The 13,721-nt window shown below is 36.5% G+C and overlaps 1 protein-coding gene across 8 annotated transcripts in view; it reads right to left on the bottom strand.

The window, feature by feature from the left end:
* Window positions 1-13,721, bottom strand: part of CCDC91 (coiled-coil domain containing 91) — a 273,314-nt gene that overhangs the window by 59,544 nt on the left and 200,049 nt on the right. For all 8 annotated transcript variants that reach the window (XM_036251940.1, XM_036251939.1, XM_036251941.1 and 5 more), the window contains one exon: window positions 13,536-13,712. In XM_036251940.1, coding sequence (XP_036107833.1) covers window positions 13,536-13,712 — 177 coding nt within the window. The remainder of the gene's footprint in view (window positions 1-13,535; window positions 13,713-13,721) is intronic.

The following is a 13,721-nucleotide window of genomic DNA, read 5'->3' as shown; positions in this document are numbered from 1 at the left end:
TTGGATTAGGTGGTGTCTGCCAGCTTTCTCCAGTGTAAAGACAGCATATTTCCCTTTCTGTAATGTATTCATTTGAAACAAACTCAGTGCAGCCACCACTCAAGGGGAGGTAAATTAGTAATATCTACTGGAGAGGTGAGTATCTACATTTAATGTTTATAAACACATTAGGAATGTTTTTAAACTACAGATACAGTTTGTTTTATAGCTATAGAACTCTTCGGCATTTCTACTTCTTGCGCCAGTTTTGGGATTTATATTTTTCTTTGAAATTTTTCATTTCTAAGTTTTATAATTTATCGGCATCGTTATTAATATTGCTTATTTAATTTAAATTTGTACAGCATCTACATTAGGTCACTTTATTCATTCCTCTAATTGTGTGTATTAATAACATCCCTCTTTCTTTATTAATCTTGTCAAAGATTTGTGAATTTTGGGTTTAAAAAAATGGAAGTACAGTATTTTGAAATTTTCCAATCTATGTTATGAGTATCTTTCATAATAGTTACTATTTCTATTTTCTGTGGATTATTCTACTCTTTCTTTTCTAACTTCCATAATAAATTGGAAGTGTTAGCCCATTATTTTCCAGTCTTTTCTATTTCCTAATATAGGTATTTAAAGACCTTCTCTTAAGTACCACTTTAGATTCTTCTCACAATGAAAAAGAAAATACTATTTTAATAATGACAGCATATTTTCCTTTGTGTTTAGCTTAATAAAATTTTTTATACATAGTGAAATGCACAAACCTTACATGCATGGCCCAAAGGATTGCATACACTACCCAGATGAAGAAAAATAACATTTATTTATGTGACTCATAAACCTCTTTAATTCTTTTCCCCATCATAAATGACCACTATTGTGATTGATATCACCATAAATAATTTTTGTTTGTTCTTAAAGGTCATAAAAATTGAATCACAGTATTTATGCTTTTGTGGCTGGATTTTGTTCTACATATTTTTGAGATTCATCCCCACTGTAGAGTGATCATTTGTTTGTCTTTTTTATTTTGGTGTAGTGTTCCTTGTATAAATAGACAACAACTAATTCATCCAATCTACTACTAATGGACATCTGGGATGTTTCCATTTGGGATTACAAATAAAGCACTATTTATTGTTCCTTCACACATCTTTCAGTAGACGTAGTGCTAACCTCTGTGCATGTACAGGTGCATCTCGTTTCCTGTGCTTCACCTGACTGCCCTCCACAGACACTGCATTTCATCAACATGGAAGCAAGACCCTCCACCAGGAAAACAATCACAGCGCACTGAAGACTCAGCTGATAGTTAATCATTTTTAACAGTAAAATATTTTTAATTAAGGTATGTATACTGTTTTTTAGATATACTCCTATTATATACTTAATAGAATACAATATAGCATAAATATAACTTTTATATACACTAGGAAACCAAAAAATTCATGTGGCTCACTTTACTGCAATATTTGCCTTATTGTGGTGGTCTGAAACTGACCTTGACTATATACATGACTGGAAATGGGAGTAGCAGAGTATACATGTGTTAGGACAATTAGTAGATATAGCCACACACTTTTTAAAAGTAGGTAGACAAATTTACACTTCCTCCAAGAATGTATGAGAGGTCCAGTTGCTCCACATCATCATCATCAACACTCAGTCCCTTTAATCAACCTTATACCTAGGGCAGAGCTATACTGCTTTCTCTCTGTTGTTTTAATTCACACTTCCTGGAAGAGTAATGTTATGAGTACCTTTTCGCATGCTTATTGGCCATGCTTACATGTTCTTTTGTATAGTGCTCTTACTTTTAGGTTGTGGCCTTTATTCTGAAGAGTAAGGCCCTTTGGAGTTCTCATATGAAAGCCCTTTATTTACCGAAGCCCTTCCACTTGAGCAGGACTTAGCCTCCAACTTTACTTCCCCCAAAGTAGCTGGTTAGCTCTTCAGCCTCCCAAATGTTCTTTTGTTGATAGATTTTAAGAGTCTTCCCTTTGCATATGCAACTTAGGATTTGGCCACAGACTGGGACTGGGCGGGTATTTGAACACTGATTTGTGTTGTTATACAATTTGTTCTGAAAATTGGCCCCTTGGCAAGCCTGAACTTCTGCCTTATCAATTTTATAAGACTGATGTTTTCTGCTTGAACTTTAATTCTACATATTGCCAAATAGAAAATGCTTTTCAAAGTCTGACTGTGAAGTTCACCTTGAACACTTTCATTTTCTCCCTTACTGCATCCCATCCATCTGCATCTGCTGCTCCACAATGTCTTCATAAAGCTGTTTCAGATACACTGCACAGCTGTTACTGGTTCTTGTGTGTGTGAAATGATTAGTCCTGCATGGGTTATGTTGTGATGGCTAGAAAAAGAAGGTCTATTCATTAAGTTTTAAATTCCAATATTATATCTTTCATTTCTAGAAATTATCTTTGGTTTTCTTAAAAATTTAGATAGTCATGTTTTCACAGTCTCTTGTCTTCTTCCTTACAAAGGAGATTTACAAACTAAAGACTTCCCCCTGTAAACAAGTTCTTCAAATATCATTTAATTTTTAGCTCTATATAATGATACATTGTTCCTTTTATAATTCAACATATTTTATTCTCCTCCACCTGATCCTTTGTTGGGGACAGCAACAATGCTATCACTGCACAAAAGACTCAGTAAAAACCTGCAGTGCTGCGGTACAACAACCTACTTGACATTTGTGAAACATGTTACTATATCTATAGGATATAATAATCCCCAACCACATTTGCTTGACATAATGTATAAAATTATAAAGCTGATAAAACAGAGGAAGCTCAAAAGTACTTAAATATTCTGCTTCCCACAAATACAACATAAATAGAATGAATATTGTTACTTGAAATAAAAGTATTATCAATAAATGATATAACTAAAGAACTCTAAAGCATTTAAATCTTGACAGTTTGGTAAATGTGTTATTTTTGTTTACTCACTATTACTCAAAATAGAATCACACTGAAAATGATCAATTATTTGCTGTTTGGTCCAGATACAAGGTCCTATAAATTTCACCAGTCACTAAAATGTCATGCCTGAAACAAGTGTGTGATGTCATACCCTCTTCTTCAGTCACCAGGTTTAGGCAAACATTTCCCTTCCAAAATGTTTGTCTTTTCTCCACCATTTTAACTTCCATCACGTGGGCTAGGCTGCCCACTTTTTGCATATCAAGTATTCTAACACCTTTCAGGGAGCATTTTTAACTTCAGACTCGTCACATTTAAAGCTACTAAGGTAATCTTGCATAAAAGATATACAGCCCTTGTTACTCTTGCACCAGTAAAGTCTTCAGGGGCATTCTATCTCTGGTAGTAATAAACTTCCATGTTCTCATCATCTGTTCATGCATATACATTCCATCTTTGTTCTACACTGCTTTCCCAAAAGACATTTTCAATTTCTGTCAAATCGATATCCACCACCCACTATGCATCCCTCCTTTGTGTTTTCAAGCACCCCAACCACATGTGCTTTGTCGTATCTCATTCTGCCTCACATTAGGGCAATTTATGGATCTGACATATTTCCTAGTTCATTGTAAGATACTGAAGACAACAGCAAAGTCTCATTCATGTTCCCAATCTCTGTGGAAACGACCGTTTTGTCATGCGCACAGTAAGTCTTCAGGATGCAGTGCCCTGGGCGTGTTATGCCCTCTCAGCCTGGAATGATTTCCCCATATCCTTCTCTTCCGAGAACCACGGCTTCTCCTCTTCCTGCACAATTCAGTTTAAGCATCATCTCTAGAAGCCTTCCCTCAACTAGTCTAGATCTTCCACCTCTCCTCACAGTGTGGGTGGATCTACCACCATTTACATCTGCTCAAAGAGCACCTTACATTTTTTTCTCTAAAAGCACTCCCTAACTCAGATTCAGTAACTGCTGTACTTGTCCATCTCACCAAATTGAAATCCCTTCGAAGCCAGGGACTATATTTATCATAGTTCACATTCTTTTTTTTAAATTTTTTTTATTTTTTTATCTTCACCCAAGGACATTTTTCCATATTTTGTTCAGATAGAGTGGGAGGGAGAGAGAGAGAGAGAGAAACATCGACGTGAAAGGGACACATCGAGTGGCTGCCACCCGCACGACCAACCAGGGCCGGGGACAAACTGCAACCGAGGTACATGCCCTTATCAGGAACCGAACCCGGGTCTCTCCGGACCGCAGGCCGATGCTCTAACCCCTGAGCCAAACCGGCCAGGGCCATAGTTCACATTCCTTATGACAAGAGCTCTAACACAGTATCTGGTAGAGTGCAGACATGTAATTCATCTCCAGTGAATGAGTGATTTTTTTCCCCAGTTCAAAGGAAATCTAGTTAAGGGCAGGGACTATATTGTATGTTCTTGTGTCCCCCACAGCACCTGATAAAGTTGGTCCACACCAGGTTAGAGCTTCCCAAACTGTCTCAGTTCATGGCTCCACTGCGGCCTGAGGAAGTTTTTCGTGATGCTTTCTAAGCCAAAGGAAATCCCTAATTGCCCATTTATTAATTAATTGGGTCATAACTTAGCAGCTATTTAAAGACATACAAAAAGTGAAAGAAAAATACTTTTATTTCACCCTCAACTACGGTTACTTATTCATGAATTTTGTCCACATTCGGCCACTGTACAACATCTTAAATCTTGGCATAGGTCTGGACAATAACAATCACATATCCTGTTCCACATTAACATTTGTATGATATTTACTTTTTATCACAGCAATCCCTAACCAAACCCAGATTCACTAAAATATGATGTAATAAGAAAGAAATATAAGAGAAATTAAGTATGGAGAAGCTGGTAGTTTACCTGGTTTCCATGAGCTCTCAAGTATCTCCGCACTGCCATCTAATCTTTGAAACAGCCTGCAGCACCCTGGTGAGTTCACTGCACCATCCACGGGCACCGTGATAACCACAGTGACCATCCATTCTCTCACTGTTTACTATGCATGGCACTATGTGAAATCACAGAGTGATTAAGAAGGTGGTAATAATAACAGTATCAACAACAGTGGGCATCTCAGCAGCCATAACACATCCTATGTCCCAGGCACTATGCTAAGTAAGTGACATAAATGTATGCTGCGTTATAAACTTGTTAACGGTACTTACAATGGAAGAGCCTGTCAACTAACAGAGATCTGTGTGAAAGACACAGTACCATTAAGCAAAATATAGAGAATTAAAATAAAAAGATATATAAGCAATAATATTTGGTGTTTAAAATTAACAAAAGAGTTATGTGTATTTTTATTTAATCTGAGAGCCATTATGAGAGGCAAGTTTACCCTAAGGTATAAAGCAATCAAATTACTTAACTAATGTTACATGTTTAAAAAGTAGAGATATTTTAAATGTATTTTACAGTAATCTTGAAAGAGAATGTTCAACAATTAAATGATCAGAACGGCATATTTTTAGGATGTTAGGAACAGTACATCTGTGCAGGTTGGCATTGCCTTGTGCCCATAATGACAGAGGAGTAGAAATGCTGAGAGCAAAAAATGACAGCAGAGAATACACTCCCACACATACGTTCTCCAACCTCCCACCTAATCCATTCTTCACAAAAGTAGAAATGATACACTTTACTACATAAATTGTGATTTGATAGCTTCATACTGCACTGAGCTACAATTTTTCACCTACGTTTTCTAATCTGTCCCTTTTCAGCTTTTCGAAACCACGTGGCGAAGAGATAAAAAGTATCACTCTGGGAAGGGAGGAATGGACACCGAGGAGGCTCCGGAATGGCCCCGCCCTGGTTGGGAAAGGTCTGTCCGGAAGCAGGGCAGGGGAGCGAGTGAGGCTCCGCTGGGACCCGCAGGGCTCTCTGCCACTCACACCTCAGCAAACCTGGACCAGCTTCTGCGCGAACGGTTCTCTGAAGCTGACAGTAATTATCCTTCCTTCTCTAAGATCATTTTCTAGATATTTCATTAAAAAAAAAAAATGATAGCCCTGACTGGTTTGGCTCAGCTGTTGGAGCATTGGTCTGCGGACCAGAGAGTCCCAGGTTCGGTTTCTGCTAGGGGCACATACCAAAAAAAAAAGATAATAATCATCTCAGTTTGGTACTAAACAACAAATCTACTGAATACTTTTTTTTCTTTTTAAGGGATCCTAATAGAGAGTCGTATTTTTGGTCACCTAACTGTTGTTAAAATGTTCCATTTCAAAGCAACCAAAACTCTGAAGGTTCCAAACTGTATTGTGAGATCAAGTCTATTTTTAGAAGATTAATCTGTCTCATTAAAACAGTGCTGGTCCTGCAGCGTTTCATAATCTCCAGTGGTCTGTTCAAGGCTAAGTTCTACTTTCAAGGTGCTGATACTCGACTGGAGGAGACACGGACAGATCTTTTCAATGGAATATGCGGGGCAGTGCTAATTATACACTGAATACTAAAGATGAAAGGACATGTGCTTTAATCTGAGACGTGGAATATAAATTTTCTGGATTAAGAAATGCTTAATTATTAAATAAGAGTGGGGTTTTCAAGTCAGGAAAGCAATGGCATCCAAGGCTGAAAGCACAGTATGAATAAAAGTCGATACCCTAAGATAGCACAGTATGTGTCCCCGCAGTTTGGAACTAAGAGCAGAAACAGAAGCAGAGTGGCAGAAGATGAGCAGGAGAGGTAGGAACCAGGTCACTGAAAGATTTACATTTCATCCTCTGGAAGATTTATAGTTCATGACAAGGAGCTTGAATGTCATCACATAGGCTACCGGGCAGTATTGAAGAGTTTAAAGTGGGAGAATGACATTCATTTTTCATTCCAAATTGAAAGAGGACAAGACAGCAAGCAAAGAAGTTGATGCAGAATGTCAGATAAGCAATAAGAACCACAATTAAGACAATGATAGCTGGTAGGAAGTGCATATGTTTAAGAATTATTTAACAAGTAAAGTGGGAAGGTTTTAATGATTAAAAAGGTATGAAAATGGGGATGAGAGAGGGAGAAGCAAAGAGAAATTCCAGTTCTCAGGACTGGATAACTTGGCAGATGATTATCTCATTGAAGGAAGCAAGAAACTGAAGAGAAGGAAAAAGTCTCAAGAGATGATATGTTGATGTACTATTTGTTCACTTGTCCCTAGATACAATGCATTTGGCAATTAAAATGTAATTAAAATTTTACCTATAATTAACTAGATTATTACCAAAATTTTGTACATACAAGTTTAAGACAAACCAATGAATCAAAACTAAATAAGTCAGTACAGAACAAATATTTCAGTGTTGTGAAACTATCTGGCCTGCTAAGCTAAAACAGAAATGCTATTTCCTTCGTAAAAAGAAGAGTCAGGTGGCAATACTAAATTTCTCAAAGAAAACTTAACCACTGATTGTAATGTCTGTGGCTTTTGGGGAAAATACACCCACAAATGACAGAGGCTGTGGTTATAAACTAGGATGAAGCACTTCAACGTCAGAAACACTTTCAGCCCTGCGTGCACTGGCGTCCTCCTTCTACAGGACTTTGCTGGAACAGCAAAATCAGTGGTTCTCTTCTTTTTGCTCATGTCTGTGTCAATAACAAATGTACTTTCCTTTTTCTTTAACAAAAACTTTCAAGGCACACAATTAATATGAAAGTCAAGTAAGTCAGATTCAAGCTTTCTATTTAATGTCTCAAAAAAAAAAAAAAAAAAGTACAAATCTATAATCAACACCATGACTTAGTTTTCCTTTATGACCAGAGCTAAACAAAACTGTCTCTCAAATAAGTTCGAAGCTCTATGTGCCACATCCTTAGGTACTGGGTTTTCTGACCGAGTTTAACATTTATCTCCTCAGTTAATGACACTATTAACACAGAGAAAAATCTAGAGATAAATCATAAAGCAGAAGCTGTTTTATTTTCCTTACTTCCGCAGGAGTAACTGTAGTTGCTTAAGTTTACACTGATTGCTGTTTGCTTTGCCATACTCTATCCTTTTCTAATTTCTAGTTTGGCTTAGTGGCCAAAGATCTTACTTGCTGTTAATTATAAGTTTTATTTCCAGAATTGTTTGTATTAAACATCTGTGTGCTGTGAAGTGACCTACATTTTAGAATTAAAAACCAGCTTCTAGGCTTCTCTAATCAGCCCCGTCAGTCAGCACCCAAGCAGGTTGTAGCTCCCTGGACAGCAGCAGCTCTCCAGGCTGCATGTATCCCAGTGAGCTGCCAAAGAACTAGAGGTCGTGATGAATGCTGGCCTGCGAAACTAGAGAGGAGATGGGCAGAGGGTGGCAGAAACTACTGTTTACACGGGTGACCCTGAGCTTCCTGAAAAAGGCAGATGAAGTCCTGGCCTCTCAGTCCTGGAGAGGAGTATGATACAGAAAGCACCAATATGTTTAATACCATCACAATTTCATCTGAAACACACTTGCAAGTGTGAGGCTATTTCCACTATCACACAGTTACTCTGAAGTGACCATATTTTTTCTAGGTAGAAGGTGGCCACTTTCCATAAAAGAACGTCATGAAGAGTACTGTCCAGAAAAGTTTTCTTTTTAATTTGCTTGGCTTAAATACCATCTATATTCTGTCAATCCCAAATTTTGATCTCCAGCCCTGACAAGTCATCTGAACTCCAGAACCATATTTCTAACTGCCTAGTCAGTATTTTCTCTAAGATTAAGAATAGGCACCTCTAATGTAATAGAAACAAACTGTATTTTTTATGCCCATGAAACTCAACCCTTCTTCACCATAGTAAATGAAGTCACCACCTGTCCAACAATTTATTCGGGTAGACATTTGTGTGTTGTTGTTTTTTTTTAAAGATAGCTTTATGAAAATATTATTTGCATATAATAAAATTCATCACCATGACATAGATAATTTGATAAGTTTTGTCAAATGTAATCACCACCACAATTATAATTAAAACGTTTCCATTACCTTCTAAAAGTCTCCTCCCTTCCCAGGCAACAACTGATTTCTTTCCTCTCAAATTAGTTTTGCCTTCTCTAGAATTCCATTTCAATAGAATCACGTAGCATGCACATTTTTTGAGTCTGGCTTCTTTCCTAACTTCAACTAAACAAGTCCCCCACTACCTCTTCTCAGCTAACACATAACCCTGTTTTTTTTTCTTCACAGCTTATATCACTAAATGGAATTAGCTTATTTAGTAAAAAATTTTTAACTTGAATATAAGTTCCATGAGTGCACAGGGACCTTCTCTATCTTGTTAGAGATACCAAACTCTTCCAACAGTGTCAACAGTACCTGGTACATGCTTAATATTACTAAATGAATAAAGAAATTAAAATGACCCCTTCAAGTTTTTCCTACTGAAATTATACATAAATGGTCAATATGCTGAATCAGTACCTTATTCTAAGAGGAGCAAACTGGGAGGGAGAACAGCACAGTGGGGAGGGGCAAGGCCTCTGGAGTAAGGCTGGCTGGTTTTGGATCTGGACTGTTGACTTTTCAAAATGTCATTATGGCCCTGAGCAAGTTACATAATCTTCCTAAGCTTTCATTTCCGCTCCTGTAAAATTGGGGATAATAACAGTTTGTTTCTGCCTTATATGGTGGTTGTGAGGATTAAATAAGATCAAACATGTAAACCAATTAGCAAGTGCCTAGTACTTAGAAATAAATTAATGGTAGCCAATATTGTTATAATTATTGCCAACCCTACCACCACCAGTACCATCACCACAACTACTATTTTCTTCCTATTTTTCTGCAGCCAAAACTGAATAACAAATTTCATAAAAATAGCTTTTTAGCAAATAGCCTAAAATATTTGTTTAGAATAAAGCCAAGTAAATGAAACTTGAACACAAAGTACTATTATTATTTTCCTTATTGATATAAGTGATGATAACATTCTGTCAACTTTTGCAATATCTTAGATTCCAGGTATTTTCCTGAAAGGAATAACAAGGATGTTAATTATAATTCTGGAACTCACAGTTAAAATCCTCAAGGGTATAAACAAGTTCAAGAGGCAGGAGTTCAGATTCCCATCACTAGTAGCCCATGGGTAAAGTATATTTGCAATTTATATTTCTAGTCCTATAATTTAGCTAATTTGTGGCATTTAATTAACTTTATGGGATTTTTACAAAGCAATCTATAATATTTTATTGCTTTTTCTAATTTTCTTTTCTAGGATGTAATCAATGAATAAAGTGATACCTATAAATAGCTATAAACAGCCTATAAATGAATAGAAATTGGTGATTCCCCCCAAAAGCCAATACTCTCCAGCCAAAGTGGCTCAGTTGGCTGAGCACTATCCTGTACATCAAAAGGTTACTGGTTTGATTCCCAGCCAGGGCACAGATCTGGGTTGTGGGTTTGATTGCATTGGGCACTTACGGAAGGCAACTGATTAATGCTTCTCTCTCACATCAATCTTTCTCTCTCTTTCTCCCCTCCACCCCACCTCTCTCTAAACATGTCCTCAGGTGAATATTTTTAAGAAGCCAATATTACAATGTTAATGCAGTGTTTCCCATACTTGGGAGTTGATATGAGTTTTCTTCCTATCAAAGGTGTCCCTGAGGAAGAAATCATACATAGACCAAATATAAGAATATATGTATTGTGATTCATTCTATAATAAGCATACTCTTTTTTTTTTTTTTTTTTTTTTTTTTTAATCCTCACCCGAGGACATTTCTCCATTTTTTGTACAGATAGAGTGGGAGGGAGAGAGAGGAAGAGAGAGAGAGAGAGAAACATCGATGTGAAGGGACACATCGAGTGGCTGCCACCCGCACGACCAACCAGGGCCGGGGACAAACTGCAACCGAAGTACATGCCCTTAGCGGGAACCGAACCCGGGTCTCTCCGGACCGCAGGCTGACACTCTAACCGCTGAGCCAAACCGGCCAGGGCAATAAGCATACTCTTTATGAGGATCAACCTACTTAACTTCTCACCTATCTACCTATACAGTATAACAATAAATTTTTCTGATAACCCATATGGACATGATAGCAGGTTGAAATTTATCAACACTAACATTGAGGATCATTTTCTCCAAATATGAATAAAACAGAATTACTGGTTTGCTAAAGGTGGGAGATTCATGAGATTTTGTGTTCAGGATAAACTTTTTATAAAAATATTATTAGCAAAAGCCTTCAGTTAAGGAGTGAGGAAAGCTTGCTTAAACTTTACACATTGATATGCCCATAAGTCCTGACCCTATTTTAGGCATATTAGTCACAGGTAGGAAAGCTGGGGTGTGTGTGGAAGGAGGAGAAAGGTAGCAAATTTTACTACTGGTGCAAGACTCCAAGTCCAGTGGACATGAAATGTTGGCTACCTTACAATAGCAAACACTGAGTAAGGTAAGGCATTATCAATGTTGATCCTAAAAGAATGTGGTATGTGAAAGATGTACCAAGTTCCAGCCCTCAGAGATCTAAGGGTGAGAACAAAACCTAAACACAAGTTAGGTATTAGAGAGGGTTTCAAAAACCATGGCCACATACATAGCTATTTCATTAAAACATGCTCAAGTCAAGTAAGGCTTTCACTTAGCACTGCCTTTTCTTTTCTTTTTTTTTTATGTGCCTCAGGCATGAAACACCTCTGGCCACCAATACAGGCATCAAGCTAGGATGAACTAAGGACTATACATCTGCTTTGCCCCTGATTACCAACACCATCAATCAGGTGTCTCCTTGCCCAATACCAGGGGGTTGCACTGCCTTTTCTAAGTTGAAGCCCAAACCACGTGCACTTTTCACTAAGAAATATTGTCATTAAAATGTAAAACAAAAAAGTCTCTGCTAGATGTTCTCTGTTCAACTCTGTCAGCCACAAAACAAAGAAACTCTCCCTCTCTCTTTCCCCCTCTTTTCTTTTCCTCCTCTCCTTACAAATATACAACTATTTGTAAGAAAACAAACAAAATGTAGTACTTATTCATGTCATGAATGGATTATCCTCACAGTACTCTGAAACTATACAGAACAAACTTTACAGTATATCATATATTGTAGTGTTTCTTATAGACAAGAAATGCTTCAGACAAATCAGCAGAGAAGAGTGTTTTTTAAGGTAGGTATTTTTCTGTTTGGGTGATAAATATGTGTTGATTTACTCATGCCATCTTGCCCAACTTCATGGTGACCAACAGCCAACATCTATGTGAGGTTAAAAGAGTGGTCTGTGGTCACACAAGTGGTTTAAGCAAACTCTCCCAAATCAGGACTTAACAATGATCTTGATCTTACTGGCATGGAATTCCAATCAACTGAACTGGCAGGCAATTAAGCATTTTATATACAACATGTGATCAATATATATTTGTTGATACTAACAATAGATTACAGAAAGAAGTAGAAAGTAATCATCACTCTAATGGAAAAAAGAAATAAAAAAGATAAGATCTGTTACAATACTACTGCTATCTTGGGATAAATGCTACTTACAGGTCGCTTTAATTTTTACAATAAATGGGTAACAGTGTGTTCTTAAGAATTAACTGAAGTGATAACTTAATTTAAACTGTATAAAATTTATCCTGGATATTAGAAGAATTAAAGCATAAGCCTTCAGTAAAATGAATAAGAAAATAATCTTGGGTCGGCCAGTGTGGCTCACTGGTTGAGCATCAACCCAAGCACCAGAAGGTCACTGGTTTGATTCCTGGTCTGGGCACATACCCTAGTTGTAGTCCCAATCCCAGTGGGGGCCATGCAGAAGGCAGCCAATTCGATGTTCTCTCTTTCTCTCTCTCTCTCTCCTTTCCTCCCTCTAAAAATCAATAAAAAAAATAATAATAATCTTGGTTGTTTTCAAAAGAATCATTTTAGCTACATCTATAATGTGTGGTTGAATAAACAAGTACTAAAATAATGTAACACTGAAAATATAAAAGAAAATACTTCTATGAATATTATTTTTGCTTATCAAAGTTGTTTAAGGAAACGTTCAGTCAGGTATATTTTTGCCTATATAAAGAAAAGACTAAATACGAGTAAAATAAAACCATGTAAATTCAATTATAAAAATAAAACTAATAAAGTTTTCAATTGTTCATATAAATAATCAAGTTATATTGTATGTAGGGCATATTTGTTGATATGCATATACCTTTTATGAACTGTAAGAATTATTTGTGAGGTTTTATTAATTATTACTATGTATTTCAGGTTTAGATACAAAAATTAGACAAAAATTAACTGAATCAAATTGTTTCCTACATATGTATATTATTTTGTATTGATGGTGAGCGTATGTATGTTGGTTTGTGAAAAAGAAAAACAAATATGTTAAACAAATGGCTTAATGTAGTTTCAGTGACTAAACATAAATTTGGATTGTAATGTTTTTTAAATAGAGTAAAAAGGTAATATTACAAGTATAAGAAAGTACAAATATAGCTTTATTTAGAATTATTTGTTTAAAATATTAATACCAAAGGCAAAATTGATTAAATACTGATATGTCCAGTAAGATAAAATAAATGTAAGGATACTGCATTTTAAGAAAAATAAGAAAAAAATATTCACAAAGAATTAATTTCACTCACCTGACTAATTTTTCTTTGCTCTTGTATAGCTTTTTGAATGGCCTGAGATACTTCTTCTTGATCTTTTGCATGCTCAGTCTTCCATAATTCCCTTTCCTCAGCATGGACTTTTTCCAAATTTTTTCTTTCTTCTTCTATGGCTTTTAAAACTGCATCCTTCATTGCTTCTTTCTCAAGCTTCAAAAC

Source organism: Molossus molossus, unplaced genomic scaffold (assembly GCF_014108415.1).
Source record: "Molossus molossus isolate mMolMol1 unplaced genomic scaffold, mMolMol1.p scaffold_m16_p_10, whole genome shotgun sequence".
Classification (NCBI taxonomy): Eukaryota; Metazoa; Chordata; class Mammalia; order Chiroptera; family Molossidae; genus Molossus; species Molossus molossus.
This window is presented reverse-complemented; position numbering and strand designations above follow the sequence as displayed.